This window comes from Loxodonta africana, chromosome X (assembly GCF_030014295.1).
Source record: "Loxodonta africana isolate mLoxAfr1 chromosome X, mLoxAfr1.hap2, whole genome shotgun sequence".
In the NCBI taxonomy this organism is placed as follows: Eukaryota; Metazoa; Chordata; class Mammalia; order Proboscidea; family Elephantidae; genus Loxodonta; species Loxodonta africana.
The window spans coordinates 164,508,428-164,525,851 of NC_087369.1; the positions used below are offsets into that span (position 1 = coordinate 164,508,428).

At 48.5% G+C, this 17,424-nt stretch overlaps 1 protein-coding gene across 1 annotated transcript; it reads left to right on the plus strand.

Annotated features, from left to right (window-relative positions):
• The first annotated feature begins 15,458 nt into the window (after positions 1-15,458).
• LOC100665831 (melanoma-associated antigen 10-like) lies at positions 15,459-16,682 on the plus strand. The gene has a single exon (XM_003420167.2). The coding sequence runs from the start codon at positions 15,459-15,461 to the stop codon at positions 16,680-16,682; it is 1,224 nt and encodes a 407-aa protein (XP_003420215.1).
• The last annotated feature ends 742 nt before the right edge of the window (positions 16,683-17,424 follow it).

Sequence of the window (17,424 nt, forward strand, 5' to 3'; positions counted from 1 at the left end):
GAACTATTCATCGTCCCGCAAATATACCATATAGTTTCCTGCCTCTATACCCATCTTCACGCATTCCCATTTTCCCCTTTCAAGGCCCTGCCCACCTTAATAACTTAGGCCAATTACCTGTCTCATCATAGACTGTTACCTCATCCCTCTAGTGGCATAGTGGTTAAATGCTACAGCTGCTAACCAAAAGGTCAGCAGTTCGAATCCACCAGGCACCCTTTGGAAACTCTATGAGGCAGTTCTACTCTGTCTTATAGGGTTGCTATGAATTGGAATTGAATTGATGGCGATTTTTTTTTTCCTTGCCCCCAGGAAGCACTAACTTTTTCCTCTTAGGAAAATGTAAAGCTCCTTGTACCTTTCCTATGGCACTTGGGTTCTATCCCATGTTTTAGGTTTTTGTGTATTTTTCTCTTATGCATCTTCTTCTTTCCTGTAGTGCATAATAGCACAATGTTTGTCCTTCAGCAAACATCCAGTAACAAGATGACTTTAAGTGGGCATCTCTGTTAGAGTTGGCTACAATAGACACTAGAAAACTATTCACCTTTTTTCAAAGTAACATTTTTCCATGAAATGGTAATATCTGGGAGGCTAGCCAACCTTACTCAGTAGTCTTAACCACAAAATACTTTTTCAAAAATTCATCCTCCTAAAGCAAATATTTTATACCATTAGAAATATTATTAAGAATGTGATGCAAGATCTGAGGGGCATCTCAAATGAGAAATTCAAACTAGAATTTTGAATCATATCTTTGGTATGTGTGATTTTTTTATAATATGAAATCTTTTTTAGTGCCCCTTTCAAGGCTCTCTGGTGGCTTCCTACCATACAAACTCCTTCCATGGTTTACAAGGCTCTGCTTGTTCTGCCTCCTGTCTTCTGAGTCATCTCCTCCTACTCCCCTCCCCACATATTGCACGCTGCTCTAGTCTTACTAGACCTATCGCAGTTCCTTAAATATGACAAGCTTGTTCCTGGCTCAGGGTTTTTATCCTTGCTGTTTTCTCTGTCTGAAATGCTCTTCTTCTAGACTTCAGATGGCTCTTTTCCCCACTTCATTCAAGTCTCTGCTCAAATGTCACCTACTCAACCTGAAAGAGAGATACCTTACCTGAAATGGGCCTCACCCTCTCTCCATCATTGTTGTTTCCTCACCTTGCTTTTTCTTCATAATGCTTACAATATCAGAAATTATCTGGCTCTTTAGTTTGTTAATTACACCTCTACTCCATTTAATATACAGTCCAAAAGAGTAGGGGGTTTTCAATGCTGTACCCGAAGAATCTGGAATAGAGCCTGGTGCAGTAGGTTATTAACATATATTTGTTGAAAAAAATCAATGACTACCCCCTTAGTGGCTACTGTTTAGAGGACAGTATTAATTTGAATGAATTAATTCTACCGAAGGTATTCATTATTCATTTTGTGTGAGAGTTACACTTTATGCATTCAAATATTGAAGCTTTTTCAGGGAAGCAGATACTCTAGTCTGGTGTATTATATGATTATATTACTGAATACAGAAAATGGAGCAAGAGCATTAAAAGTTTGATGTCATCAGAAAATGTAAAACTGCATGCAAGTTTTTTTCTTTTCGATTAAAGAATCCATATTCACAACTCAGATGGATTATCTGATGCTTCTTCAGCAAAGGAATGCTCAGGTTTGTCTTAGGCTGAAAAACGTTAGTGTATGTAATTCCAGAGATCAGTCATTTACTCAAACCCACCCACGGTTATGCTTAAAGATCCTGGTGGAGCTCGTTTTGTTTCCCTTTTGATTGATATGAGGGAAGTATCTTGTGTAGGTGTAATCAACAATCTCTAAAACCTTATTTCTTAAAAGTAATCCACTTTATATTTTCATTTTTATATATTTTTAAAATTTCTTTATTCATATATATATATAATTCTACATGAATGTATATGCAGTCTTTTTTCTTTTTCATGTTGCTTGCTTCCCTTTCCCCCAATTCGGCCAGTTCCTATCTGGTAACCCATTTTTAGCATATTTGTGTGTATGTGTATAATAATGCTAAAAATGGGTTACCAGACAGGAATTGGTATATTTTTGTCAGAATTGACTCAATGCCAATGGGTTTAATTTTTTTTTTTGGTATATATGTGTATGTGTATGTATATATATATGTAGTTGTTATTGTGTGCCGTCGAGTTGATTCTGACTCATAGTGACCCCACAGGACAGAATAGAACTGTCCCATAGGGTATCTAAGGTGGATTCGAACTGCCGACCTTTTTATTAGCAGCCATAGCTCCTAACCACTGCGTCACGATGGACGGACGGACGGACGGACATATAGAGACACCATGGAAACCCATGTTAAAAATCTAATATATATCCTTCCATCTTTCTGTTTGTGCACATACATACACACATTGATAATTGCATTATATGTATGTAAGTATGAGCACCCTGGTGGCATAGTAGTTAAAAGTGTGGCTGTTAACCAAAAGATCAGCAGTTCGAATCCACCAGGCACTCCTTGGAAACCCTATGGGGCAGTTCTACTCTCTCTTATAGGATCTTTATGAGTGGGAATCGACTCGACAGCAGTGGGTTTTTGTTTTGGGGGGCTTTTTTGGTATGAAAGCTATCCAAAACTAAAAAATCCCGTCGCTGTCAAGTCGATTACCACTCATAGTGACCCTACGGGACAGAGCAGAACTGCCGCATAGGGTTTCCAGGAGTGGCTGGTGGATTTGAACTGCCAACCTTTTGGTTAGCAAGCAAGCTGTTAACCACTACACCATATGCATATTACTATATATATATATATAAATTGATGTATTTAAATTATATTGGAGAATGATATAGAATATACTATGGACTGCCAGAAGACGAACAAATCTGTCTTGGAAAAAGTACAGCCAAAATGCTCCTTAGAAACAAGGATGGCAAGACTTCATCTCACATACTTTGGACATGTTATCATGAGGGACCAGTCCCTGGAGAAGGACATCATGCTTGGTAAAGTAGAGGGTCAGCGAAAAAGAGGAAGACCTTCAATGAGATGGATTGACACAGTGGCTGCAACAGTGGGCTCAAGCATAACAATGATGGTCAGAATGGCGCAGGACCGGGCAGTGTTTCGTTCTGTTATACATAGGGTCGCTATGAGTCAGAACTGACTTGATGGCGCCTAACAACAAAAATAACATTTATGCTCCATCTCTTTGGGGGTGACTTACATATATAAATTATTTGAAATTCTTCTGCATCAGGAAACTTGTCTTTTCTTCTCCATTTATATATTCAATCATTTATTTATATAAATATGTACTCATAGATATTAATTATATACTTTGGATCTAACATTTCTTTTAATTATGAATGGATGTTGATTTTAATAAACACATTCCTGTATCAATTTGGATGTGATTTTTCTCATGTAATCTGTCAATGTGTTCTGCCTGTCCTGAACCTATTTGCCCTCAGAGTCATCCCTCACTCTTCCCTTGTTCTGCTCCCTATTATATAGGGGCTGACCTCTGCAGGATGCAATTCCCAACTCCCCAGCACTTGGCTGCCATCTTGGTGCAACCACCAGGTAGCGCAAGCAATAGTTTTTCTCCTTCTTCTGTATCAGCTGGCTTCTCCTTCACTGACCACATATTCTCCATGGCCCAAGCTCCAAGCATTTTGGCCCACCACAGCTCCGGATCCTGTTGAACCTAATATCTGGGCTCCAGTAACACAATTTCTTTGTCCTTCCAGGCTAGAGATTGGAGTGACTTTCTCTTGTTGCTAATCATTGGATTTCCCAACTCTCCCCTGTTTGGCTTCTCCCTTAGTTGTGTAACTAATTCCCTGTATTAAATTCCCTCTGTGTTAATATTTACAGTGGTTTCTATTTTCCTGGACAATCCCTGGTTATTATATGTGGTCAATTACATTGATTAATTTTCCTAGTGCTTAACTTTGTATTCTTGGGATAAGCCCAACTCTGTCACCAGCAGTTAAATATGTTTGTCTCTTCTATAATAACAAAAACAAACAAATCATCGTACCTCTGGAACCTCCTCCAAATAACATTTTATCTTTCTCACCCTCTTCATTGCCTTCTCAAAAACAATTTTAGACTACATATATATATGATTATAAAATAGTATATGTAATAGTGTGATATATTTAACTTGTAAAAATTCAAGCAATACAGGTATGTATAACAATACCTGTGTGATACAGCCCAAGTGGTACGCAGAGGGAAATGTATAGCCTTAAATAGATGCATCAGAAAGCAAGAAGTATTTAAAATATTCAAGTAGTTCACGAAGCTAGGGATTCAATAGCGTATTAAAGGTAAGTTAAAGACATAGGAGGTAGGAAGTAATGAAAATAAATGCAGAAATAACAAATAGAAAACAGTAGAGACAAACAACAAGACAGTTCTTTGAAAAGACATAAAACAGACAATTTTTGCAAATAGGATTAATTATCAAAGAAAAAAGTATGAATAAACAATATAAGTTAAATAACACTGTAGAAATATACATGCAGAATAAATATTAAGTATTATAAAACAGCATTACAAATATACCATTCCCTCAGAATAACCAAATGGTGGACAAGGAAAGGTTTCTACATATAGAGGTATTTCAGGTAATTAAGAAGGAATGAGAGGATTAGAGGATTAACATTCTGTAATCCATTTTTTTTTTTTTAATCCATAGTGGATTAATGGGTAAAGGTGATGATCATCAATGACAGCCACAATCAGCACAAAGGGAGACAACCAGACGTTATGTATCTCCTGATGGAAGCACACAGCACCACCTATAGAGTGGTCTTGCAAAAGAAAAAATATATATATACATATAAATGAATTAAAAATCTCATCAAGCTTGTGCCTCTAACTATAAATTTAAAGAAATACAGGGGCATAGGAGGAGGATATGAATTGTGTGGCTAATTGCCTCCACGAACAATTGCCTCCTTTGCCATGAGACTAGAAGAACTGGATGGCGCCAGGCTACCATTACTGAACATTTTGATCAAAGATTCCATAGAAGAATCTTGATCAAAAGAGGGAAAATGCAGAACTGAATCTCATGGACTCCAGACCTTCTGGAGCTGTGGAGGCTGGATGAACCCCTGAAGCTATTGCCGTGAGATGGTTTTTAAACCTTAAACCAAAAATATCCGCTGAAATCTTCTTAAAACTGAGCAATAGTTTAGTTTAACTGGTAAAAAACAAAACAAAAAAGCAAGGTCTGTCTTGAGCATCATGCTGTTTTAAGAACTATCCATATGGGATCAAATTAACAGCAGTAACTCAAAAGATTAGATAGGAATCTTAGGGGGCAAGGGAGTTCGTTAATGAGGAAGGAACAACTCAGAAAAGGAGGGTAAAAATGATTACATAACTTGGAGAATGTAATCAATGGCACTAAATTGCACATGTAGAAACTTAGATTGATGTATATTTTGTTGTGTATATTCTCAACAACAAAATAAACTTAAAAAATCCTTCACATTAAAAAAAAATACAGAGGGCAGAAGAACATATTAAAGGACAGCAAAGTGGTGTAACCAGCAAAATCTAGACTGTGAGAATCAGGACAGAACACAGAACCTTTTTTCTTTAATCCCAACAAAAAAATTGCAAGGAAAAAGAAGTGATGTAAGGGAACCTATAGATTAAAAATGACTTAAGGTATGTAATTAGTCACAATGTATAGACCATATTTGGATACCAAATCAATGGAACTATTTTTTTTTAAGTATTAGGCTATCAAGTAAATGTGAAAAATAACATTGGAGATCAATGACTCATTTATATTTTAGGAATGATAATTACATTGGGCTTATGCTTTATGAAAGAGCCCTTATATTTTTACAAATACATACTGAAATACTTAGAGATGAAATGATATGATATCTTGGATTAGCTTCCCATTTTTCCAGCAGCAGAGAATGGGTGGAAAATGGGGGCATAACTAGAACCACATTGGTTATGTATTGATGATGGTTGATGCTGAGTGCCAGGCATATTGAGCTCATTATACTATTCTCTCTACTGGAACCCTGGTGGCATAGTGGTTAGGAGCTTGGCTGCTAGCCAAAAGGTCGGCAGTTGGACTCCACCAGCTGCTCCTTGGAAACTCTATGGGGCAGTTCTACTCTGTCCTATAGGGTTACTACACATCGGAATCGACTCAACAGCAACGGGCTTGGTTTGGGTTTTTTCTACTGTGGTATATGTTTGAAAATTTAGGTAATAAAAACTATTACTTTAAATATCATACCATTAAATTTGAAATTCTAAATGAAATGGACCACTTTTAGAAACAAAACAACAAAAAGAAAGAGCAAATTGTGAAAAAATAGAAAATTTTAATCAAACAATACAAACTGAATTTTTTTTCCCAAAGCTCAAGCCACTCTTTCATGTAACAGGAGAAAGTATTTTTTATTGTGGTAAAATATACACAACATAAAATTCGCCATTTTTACCATTTTCAAGTGTACAAATGAGTGGCATTAATCACATATACAATGTTGTGCAGCCATCACCAATATTTGTTTCCAAAACTTTTTCATCACCCCAGACAGAAATTATGTGCCCATTAAGCAATTACTCCTATTCCTCCCTCCCCTTATTCAGGGCAACCTCTAATCTACTTTCTGTCTCTATGAATTTGTCTCTTCTAGATAGTTCATATGAATGGGATCATACATTATGTCTTTTTGGGTATAGCTTCTTTCACTTAGCATAATGTCTTCAAGGCTCATTCATGTTATAGAATGTATTAGAACTGTGTTCCTTTTTATGGAAGACAAGACAAGGACCCTCAAGTGAGTGAAGACTGAGGGGTCCACCCACCCCAGGAAAGAGATCCGACTCAATCCCACTCCACTCCTGACATCAGTAGTACTGGAAGACCCCAGACACAGCTGTCAAGCTGAGCAGCTTCCCTCATTTCCAACCCAGGGGTCTGAAGGAGGTGGCAACCTTGGTCTAAAGGGGCAAAATTCAGATGAGGAGAGAGGAGGCCTCAGGATCTGCAAAGTGTTAATGTGATGGCCCTGAGGGAGGACTGAGGGAACTTCCCATTCCAGAAGAAATTGGCCTCAGACTTGCCCTGCCCATGTTGTCAGCCATGGGCGATCACAGGTTATAGTCACTGTATATGGCGTTTCCTGACTTCCAAACCGGGGAGGGGGGGGGAGTGGAGGGGTGGGGGTGGGAAGAGCAGAGGGCATAGATGCAAGGAATCTGACATCAAGTCAAGAGACTGAAGGACCCAGGCTCTGCCAGGTGTGAAGAAAATGATCCTGTGGGATGACTGAGGAAACAGGCATGTCAGAACCCCCACAGAACCCAGCTACTCCACCTCATCAGGCCTGAGAGGATCTGGGGCATGATAGAATCCCCTCACTTTCTCCTAGAGGGTTCAGGAGATGTAAGGGCCTTGGTTTGAGGGGAATGGAATCTGGTCAAGAGAGAGTGGTGGTCCAGGCCCTGCCAGGCAACAAGAGTCCTGAGAGAGGACTGAGAGGACTTCCCACCCCAGACAGAAGTGGGGCTCAGAGAAACGCACACCTGCTGTCACCCCAGGAAGCCTCGAGACAGGATTGTCAGGCAGAGGCTCGACCCTCTGACTTCCTTCTCTGTCTCTCAGGAAGACGAAGGTCTTGGCCTGAGGGCTGCATCCACACATCAGCAGAAAGGAGGTGGTGTGGGTCCTCTCTGGAGTAAATATGATTACCTTGTGGATTGAGGGCACTTCCCCTCCCCACCCCAGACTGCTGCTTCCAGGCTCCGCCCCGCCCCTGCCTTCAGCCCTGGGAAGCCCCAGGCAGGGTCTCCAGATGTGGAGTTTCCTAACTTGCACCTTGGGCGTCTAAGGAGGTGCGGCTTCATCTGAAGCCCGGAGTCGGGTCAGCAGGGTCCAGAACCTGCCGGAGGGGCAAGGTGAGGACCCTGAGGGAAGACTGAGGGGACTTCTTACATAAGGGGGACCCCACAAAAACCTGTTTTGCTGTCAACACTTGGAGGCCCTGGGCAGGGCTCTCAGACAGAGGCGCCACCCTCACTTACTTCTCTGAGGTCTTGAGGAGAATGTGGCCTTGGGCCGAGGGAGGCAGCCTCAGTTCAGCAGAAGGGAGGATGTGCAGGTCCTTTCAGGCGTAAGTATGATGCATGGAGGAGAACTGAGGACACCGCCCCCAGCCCCACTCCTACTCTCTCCCCCACCCCCATCCCCACCCCAGACAGGACGTTAGCAGGTCCACTCTGCCCTCAGCCCTGGGAAGCCCTGGGCAGGGTCCCCGGATGTAGAGTTGAGCCTCCGGTGTCTGAAGTGCAGCTTTGTCTCAGGGGGTCCAGGCCCTGCCAGGGATGTGGGGCAAGGTGAGGACCCTGAGGGAGAACTGAGGGGACCTCCCACCCAGACGGGCCCCACAAAACCCGTGCTGCTGTCAACACTTGGAGGCCCCGGGAAGGGATCTCAGAGGTGCTTCCTTCTCTGGGGTCTGAAGGAGATGGGGGCCTTGGGCTGAGGGAGGTAACCTCAGGTCAGAAACGAGAGGGTGCAGGCCCTTTCATGAATAAATATGACCCCATGAGCAGAACTGAGGACACCCCCGCCCCCACCCCAGACAGGAGGTTCACAGCTCTGCTCTTGCCATCAGCCCTGGGCAACCCCGGGCAAGGTTCCCCAGATGTGGAGTTGCGCCTTGGGCGCCTGAGGAGGTGCCGCTTTGTCTGAGGGGGTCAGGGTCAGAGTCAGGTCAGCAGAGGGGGCGGGGGTCCAGGCCCTGCCAAGGGCAAGGTGAGGACCCTGAAGGAGGATAGAGAGGTCCTCCAGCACAGAGGCTTCCCTCTACTCAGCGCCCCTCTCCTCTTCTCCCCCTCTTTGAGCTGCTCCTTCTCCCATGCCACCCCTCTTCCCTCCGTGCTCCCTTAGCCCCCACTTCCCCGCCCCTGCCGTCATCCCCGGGTAGCCCCAGGCAGAGTCCCAGGATGTGAAGTTACTCCTTGGTTACCTGAGGAGGCTCGGTTTAGTTCGAGGGGGTCAGAGTCGGGTCGGCAGAGGGAGGGGTCCAGGTCTCCCTGGGGTAAGGTGAGGACCCCGAGGGAGGACGAGAGAGGTCCTCTAGTACAGATAGAGGCTCCCTTCCCATCCTCCAGTGTAACACCCCCCTCCCTCTGTGCTCCCATAGCCCCCTCCCCAGCCCTGCCCCTGGTGTCAGCCCTGGGAAGCCCCAGGCAGGGTCCCGGATGTGGAGTTGCACCTTGGGCGTCTGAGGAGGCAAGTCGTCGTCTGAGGGGGCTGGAGTTGGGTCAGCAGAGGGAGGGGCCCAGGCCCTGAGAGGGAGGACGGTGAGGACCCTGGGGGAAGACAGAGATGTCCTCCAGCGCGGATAGAGTCTCCCCTCTTCCCTCTGTGCACCCCTAGCCCCGCTCCGCCCCTGCCGTTAGCCCTGGAAACCCCAGGCAGGGTCCCGGATGTGGAGTTGTAACTTGGGCGTCTGAGGAGGTGCAGCGTCGTCTAAGGGGGGCAAAGTCGCGTGAGCAGAGGGAGGTGCCCAGGCCCTGACGGGGCAAGGTGAGGACCCCGAGGGAGGACAGGGAGACAGAGCCCTTTCACCATGTTACTCCTCCCCTCCATCAGCCCTAGGAAGCCCCAGGCAGGGTCCCGGATGTGGAGTTGCGCCTCGGGCGCCTGAGGAGGCGTGCGGCATTGTCTGAGGGGGTCGAAGTCGCGTGAGCAGAGGGAGGGGCCCAGGCCCTGACAGGGGGCAAGGTGAGGACCCCGAGGGAGGACAGGGGGACAGAGCCCCTCCGCCATGTTACCCCTCCCCCCATCAGCCCTAGGAAGCCCCAGGCAGGGTCCCGGATGTGGAGTTGCGCCTCGGGCGTCTGAGGAGGCGTGCGGCGTCGTCTGAGGGGGTCGAAGTCGCGTGAGCAGAGGGAGGGGCCCAGGCCCTGACAGGGGGCAAGGTGAGGACCCCGAGGGAGGACAGGGGGACAGAGTCCCTCCGCCATGTTACCCCTCCCCCCATCAGCCCTAGGAAGCCCCAGGCAGGGTCCCGGATGTGGAGTTGCGCCTCGGGCGTCTGAGGAGGTGCGGCGTCGTCTGAGGGGGTCGAAGTCGCGTGAGCAGAGGGAGGGGCCCAGGCCCTGACAGGGGGCAAGGTGAGGACCCCGAGGGAGGACTGGGGGACAGAGTCCCTCCGCCATGTTACTCCTCCCCCCATCAGCCCTAGGAAGCCCCAGGCAGGGTCCCGGATGTGGAGTTGCGCCTCGGGCGTCTGAGGAGGCGTGCGGCGTCGTCTGAGGGGGTCGAAGTCGTGTGAGCAGAGGGAGGGGCCCAGGCCCTGACAGGGGGCAAGGTGAGGACCCCGAGGGAGGACAGGGGGACAGAGTCCCTCCGCCATGTTACCCCTCCCCCCATCAGCCCTAGGAAGCCCCAGGCAGGGTCCCGGATGTGGAGTTGTGCCTCGGGCGCCTGAGGAGGCGCGCATCGTCTGAGGGGGCGGGAGTTGAGTCATCAGAGGGAGGGGCCCAGCCCCTGGCAGGGTGCAAGGTGAGGACTCTGAGGCAGGACAAAGACGTCCTCCAGCGCGGATAGAGGCTGCCTTTTTCCTTCCATGCACTCCCTAGCCCCGCCGTGCCCCTGCTGTCAGCCCTGGGAAGCCCCAGGCAGGGTCCCGGATGTGGAGTTGCGCCTTGAGCGTCTGAGGAGGCGCGTCGTCATCTGAGGGGGCTGGAGTTGGGTCAGCAGAGGGAGGGGCCCAGGCCCTGACAGGCAGCAAGGTGAGGACCCTGAGGGATGACGAAGGCCCCCCTACCACCTCCATGCCACTCCTCCTCCCTGTGCGCTGATTCCCTAGACCCTCCTACCCACCACTTGCCTTCAGTCCTGAGAACCCCCAGCCAGGGTACCTGGATATGGAGTTGCGCCTTGGGCGTCTGAGGAGGCACGGCTTCATCTGAGAGCCTGGAGTCGGGTCAGCAGAGGGCGAGGGTCCAGGCCCTGCTGGGGGGCAAGGTGAGGACCCTGAGGGAGGACTGAGGGGACTTTCTGCACGAGGGGGGACCCCACGAAAACCTATGCTTCTGTCAACACTTGGAGACCCAGGGAAGGGCGTTCACACAGAAGCGCCGCCCTCACTTTCTTCTCTGGGGCCTTAAGGAGATGGGGGTCTTGGGCTGAGGAAGGCAGCCTCAGGTCAGCAGAAGGGCGGGAGTGCAGGCTCTTTCAGGAGTATGATGCCTTGAGAAGGATTGAGTACACCCCCAACAAGCGGTTCACAGCTCTGCGCTGCCCCTGCCCCAGGCAGGGTCCTGGGATGTGGAGTTGCGCCTTGTGTGTCTTGAGGAGGTGCAGCTTCGTTTAAGGGGCCCGAGTCGGGTCAGCAGAAGGAGGGGTCCAGGCCCTGTCAGAGGCAAGGTGAGGACCCCAAAGGAGGACAGAGGGGACTTCCCACACAAAGGGGCCCTATAAAAATCAGTCCTGCTGTCAATGCTTGGAGGCCCTGGGCAGGGCTCTCAGACAGAGGCGCCACCCTCATTTCCATGTCCAGTGTCACAAGGAGATAGGGGCTTGGGCTGAGGGACTCAATCTCAGGCCAGCAGAAAGGAGTGGGGGCAGGTTCTGTCTATAGTAAATATGAATACTTCAAGGAAGAGTAAGGATACTCCCTACCCCAGGACACAGGAGTCCTCACAGACTTGAGCTCAGCACCTGCTATCAGCCCCAGGAGGCCGCAGGCAGTGGTTGCTAGATGGTATGTTTCCTGACTATCACCTGCGGGAATGTCAGGGAAAGGTGGACATTTCCCTGAAAGGCCCAGACTCAGGTCAGCCAAGAAAGAAGTGCAAGGCCCTGCCAAGGGGCAAGGTGAGATGATTGAAGGAGAACAGAGCCCTCCTGCTACAATCTACCATTCCTTCCTTCACCTTCACATGCACCCCCTCTTCCACCAGAGGCCGTTATTCCTCCTTCCACTCCATTTAGCTCCCTAGGAGCCCTGATGGTACAACAGTTAAGTTATGGGCTGCTAACAGAAAGGTTGGTGGTTCAAACCCACCCAGTGGCTTCATGGGAAAAAGACCTGGTGAGGTGCTTCTGTAAAAGATTACAGCCTAGAAAACCCTATGGGACAGTTCTGCTCTGTCGCAGGGGTCATTATGAATTAGAATGACTGGACAGCACAACAACGGCCCCTCTTCTAACCCCTTCTGCCTATGGCAAAAAAAAAAAAGTCCAACTCATGCGTTTCAGAGTAGAACTGGGCATAGAGTTTTCAATGACTGTAATCCTGTGGAAGTAGATCACCAGGCCTTTCTTCTGCAATGTGGCAGGCAGCTCCCCTAAAAAGCAAACAAAGATGAGTAGATTACAACAGATGGCAACCCCATGTGTGTCAGAGTAAAACTTCGCTCCATAGGGTTTTCAGTGGCTGATTTTTTGGAAGTATATTGCCAAGCCTTTCTTCTGAGGTGCCTCTGGGTGGACTTGGACTTGAACTTCCAGTCTTTCAGTTATCAGCTGAAAATGTTAACTGTTCGTACCACCCAGGGGTGTAGCAGCTCCCCCGTTGTTGTTGTTGTATGCCGTCAAGTCGATTCTGGCTCATAGCAACCCTATAGGACAGAGTAGAACTGCCCTGTAGCCCCTCCTAACCCTTCTTTCCACCCCTGCCCTTGCGGTGAGCCCTGGGAAGCCCTAGGCAGGATCCCTGGATACTGAGTTTCCTGACTTGTACCTTGGGTGTCTGAGGGAGGTGTGGTTTCATCTGAGAGGGCTTGACTCAGGTTGGCAGAAGGAAGAGTCCAGGCCCAGCCAGGGGGCAAGGTGGGGAGACTGAGCAGACTTCCCACACAGACGGAGGTCCCACAGAAATCTGTGCAACTGTCAATGCTTGGTGGCCCCAGGCAGGGTGCTCAGAAGCAGTACCTTCACAGTGTCTCAAGGAGATGGGGGCCTTGGGCTGAGGGATCTAGCCTCAGGTCAGCAGAAGCAAGGGGCTGCAGGCCCTTTCAGGAGTAAATATGATACCTTGAGAAAGATTGTCGGTACCACCCCCACCCCAAACAGAAGGTTTTTAGCTCCACCCTGCTCCTGCCGTCAGCCTTGGGAAGCCTGGGTACCTGGATGTGGTGTTTCCTGACTTGTGCCTTGGGTGTCTGGGTGGTGTGGCTTCATCTAAGGGAGCCAGACTCAGCTTAGCAGAGAGAGGAGTCCCAGGCCCTGCCAGGCATCAAGGGGAGGCTCCTGAGGAAGGGCTGAGGGGACCTCCCACGCGGATACAGGGGGTCCCGCAGAAAAGTGTTCCTGTTATAAACGCTGGGAGGCCCTAGGGAAGCCTTCTCAGTCAGAGGCGCTGTTCTCTGACATCCTTGTCTGTCTCTGAAGGTTTTGATCAAAGAAATGCACACACAGGTCAGCAGAAGGGAGGGATGTAGGTCCTGTCAGGAGTAAATATGAATACCTTGTTAAAGCCCCCCAACCTCAGACAGACAGTTCCCAGTTCTCCCTTGTCTCTGTTGTCAGCCCTGGGAGACCCCAGGTAAGAATGGCTGGATGTGGCACCTCTTCACTTTTTTATTTCCATGGTCTCAGGGCAGTGAGGACCTTGGTCTGAGGAGGCTGCCTCAGGTCAGCAAGGAGAGGAATCCCAGGGTCTGCCAGCCTAAAGGTAAGAACCCTTGGTGAAGATTGAAGCTCCCCTTCACGCCAGAAAAGAAAAGACCCCATAGAGTCCAGTTGTCCCCTGTTCTCAGCCCTCCAGGGTCTGCCAGCCTAAAGGTAAGAACCCTTGGTGAAGATTGAAGCTCCCCTTCACGCCAGAAAAGAAAAGACCCCACAGAGTCCAGTTGTCCCCTGTTCTCAGCCCTGTGAAGATCCTTGCCGGGGTGGCCAGATGTGGTAAGCCCTTACTTCCACCTTGGACAGGATAGAGCAAATGTCTCAGGAAGTTGAGGGCCTTGTTCTGAGGGGGTAAATTCAGGTAAACAGGGCAGCCCACACCTTGCAAGGAGGGAAGGTGAATACTCTGAGATAGGACTGAGGGTACTGCCCACCACAGAGCAGATGGAATCTAGAGCTGGCTGTCTGTCCTGGGAGACCCAGGCAGTAGTAGCTGGATGTGGTGCCTCTTACATGGTCTTAATGGTCCTGGGGCGACGAAGGCCTTGGTCTGAGAGGGTGAATATCCCGAGGGAGGACTCTCAGGATCTTTTTTGCAGTCAACGTAAGGACTCTTGGTGAGGACTGAAGGTACCCTCCCCACCACAGAGAGGAAGGGATCCAACAGAATCTAGACATCTCCTGAGCCCTGGGAGAACCTGGGCAGGGGTGGCTGGATGTGGTGTGCCTTCACTTCTGCCTTGGACTACCGTAGAGCTAGTCCCAGGGAGGTTAGGCCTTGGTCTGAGGGGTTGAAGTCAGGTCCTCAGGGGAGCGTTACAGACCCTGTTAGGAGTGAGGATGAATATCCTGAGGTAGGACTCAGAATATTCCACGTCACAGAACAGATGGGTAGAGACACTGCTGTCTGTCCTAAGAGGCCCTGGGGCATGATGGATGGATGTAGTAAGTCCTTACTTCTTTGTTGTCTCATGGAAGTGAGGTCTTGGTCTGAGGATGGTGGCCTCAAGTCAACAGAGATGAGTCCCAAGCCCTGCCAGATAACAATGTGAGAACTGAGATGAGCCCCCATTCCAGGAGAGAGGGATTCACACAGGATTCAGCCAGCTCTTGCCGTTGCACCTGAGAGGCCCTAGCAGGTGTGGCTAGGCGTCCCCTTATCTCTTCATTGTTGGTCTCAGGAGTGTGAGCTCTTGTTATGAGAGTTTTGCCTCAAGTGAGTGGAGGGATGGGGCCCAGACCCTGTCAGGGGAAAGGTGAAGGCCCTGGATGAACACTGATGGGACCGTCCACACCTGAATAGTGAGGACCTAACAGAGTCAGACCCTGCAGCTCCTGCCAGCGCTGGGAGCCCCAGGACTGTGCTTCCAGTCTACATCCTGAGGTGCTCCCTCCATTCCTCTCACAGGGGCTCAAGGAACCAGGAGGTGAGGGCGTTAGTCGCAAAGTTCCTCGGGTCATCTGAGTAGAGGAGTCCCAGGCACTTTCAGCAGTCAAGGTGAGAACCATGAATGTCTACCAAGACCTGGCACCTATCCCAGAACAGAGGGTACCCCACAACACCCGACCCCACCTGCCTTACTGTCAGCCCTGGAATCCTTGGGTTGTGTCAGTCAGCTGCACACTGAGGACCTATTCCACTTCTTCCGGGACAGGTTGACCAGGAAGATAGGAGACAGGAGGCCCTAGAGGAAGACCAAAACAGAAGACCTGTAAGTCAGCCTTTGCCAGAGCTGCCAAGTTTGAGGTTCTTAGCTGTGACCACTCACACTCTCCTCTCTTCACTAGGCCTGTTCAAACTCCTGCCTTCTGCCCCTGTTAAGAGTCATCATGTCTCATGCTCCAAAGCATCAGCACTACACACTTGAGCAAGACCATCAGGCCCAAACTGAGGCACAGGGTCTGGTGGCTATACAGGTTCCAGCAGCTGAGGAGGATTCCTGTTCTTCCTCCTTCAACTTGTCCTTCCTCTCTTCCTTTTCCTGTGCCCCCAATTCTTCCCCATCCTCTCCTAAACTCGTCATCTCCTCATCCCCCTGTTCTTCATCTTCCTCCTTCCACTTCTCCTACTTCTCCTCCTCCTCCTCCTGCTCTTCTCCTCAGAACCTGGGCACCCAGGATGAGGTAGAGGTTCCTACTGCTGTGGTACCAAGTACTCACCAGAGTCCTCAGAAATCCTTTTCCATCTCCACTTCAACGAGCATCTCGGATGAGGATTCCAGTAGCCCAGAAGAAGAGAAAATTCCAAGCACCTCGCAGGCCTCAGTAGGCGCCGAGTCCTCATCCAGAGATCCATTAGAAGACACGGTGACTGATTTAGTACAGCTCCTGCTCCTCAGGTATCAAATGAGGCAGCCCATCACAAAGGTAGAAATGCTTAAGGTTATGAGCAAAAGGTCCAAGAACCAATTCCCTGTGATCTTCAAGAAAGCCTGTGAGTGCCTGGAAATGGTCTTTGGCATTAATGTGAAGGAAGTGGGTCCCCCCATCCATTCTTATGTCCTTGTCAATTCACTGGATCTAACATATGATGAGGTAGTGATTAATGGTCAAGGCATGCCCAAAAATGGCCTCCTAATAATTATCCTGGGTGTGATCTTCCTGGAGGGTAACCGCATCCCTGAGGAAGACATCTGGGAATTGCTGAATATTATGGGGGTGTATGCTGGGAGTGAACATGCTATCTATGGGGAGCCCAGGCAGCTCATCACCAGAGATTGGGTGCAGGAGAAGTACCTAGAGTACCAGGAGGTGCCCAATAGTGATCCTGCCCGCTATGAATTCCTCTGGGGTCCAAGAGCCCACGCAGAGACCAGCAAGATGAAAGTCCTAGAATTTTTGGCCAAACTTAATGGGACTGACCCCAGTTCCTTTTCACCTTGGTATGAGGAGGCTTTGAGAGATGAGCAAGAGAGAGCTCAAGCCAGAATTGCCCTCACAGGTAGCGCTACTGAAGGGCTCCTTGCACAGTGTGGGCCAGCAGCCTTCCTGCCCCGGAGGAAGACTGAGGCAGATTCTTCACTCGTTGAAGAGGGCAGTCAATGTTCTCAATAGTGGAGGGCTAGGGTAGGGCTGGAGGAGCACAGTGTGTTAAATTCTTATCTTCCTCTTCCGTATGGGTAATTTGGAGATTTGATTTTTTTTTCTTTCCTTTTTGGTACTTTTCAAATGCTGTTCGTTTTAACAGTAAGTTTAATTAGCTCAGATTCTAAGTTTATGCATGATGTTAGTCACACATTGCTGCTTAAGAGTAAGAGTTTTTGCTATATTGTAAAACAAATTGGGAAACCTCCCATCTTATTTTGGGTTTTGTAACAAGATGACATGGATATAGAATACGAATTTCTATGGAAATATAAACTCCACCGCAACAACAACAACAAAATGAATGATGATTAATTTTGGATTTCCTTACCACATTTAATCTGTGCTTCTGTAAAGTTAAAGATATATGCCTGTATTTGCTTGGCTTATTCACGAATGTTGGAGAAATTCAATCTTAATAAATGAAAGAAACTGCTCATAGGCTTATTTATTCCCCAAACATGAACTGAGCATCTGCTCTGTGGAAGGCACGGTGTGAGGGGGGCGGATCCTGGGATAAACAAGATACACCCAAACACATAGAATGGTAGAGTGGTAGAGTCATATTGGCAAGATGGTGAGACACCCTCTAAGTCCTAAAGACCACATAAAAAGCAGGCATTAGGAGGTGGGGCTCCATATGGGAGCAGTCAAGTGTAAATGCCTGGAAACAAGGCACAGTGAGGCTTTGGAAAACTGCAGTTCTCTCTGT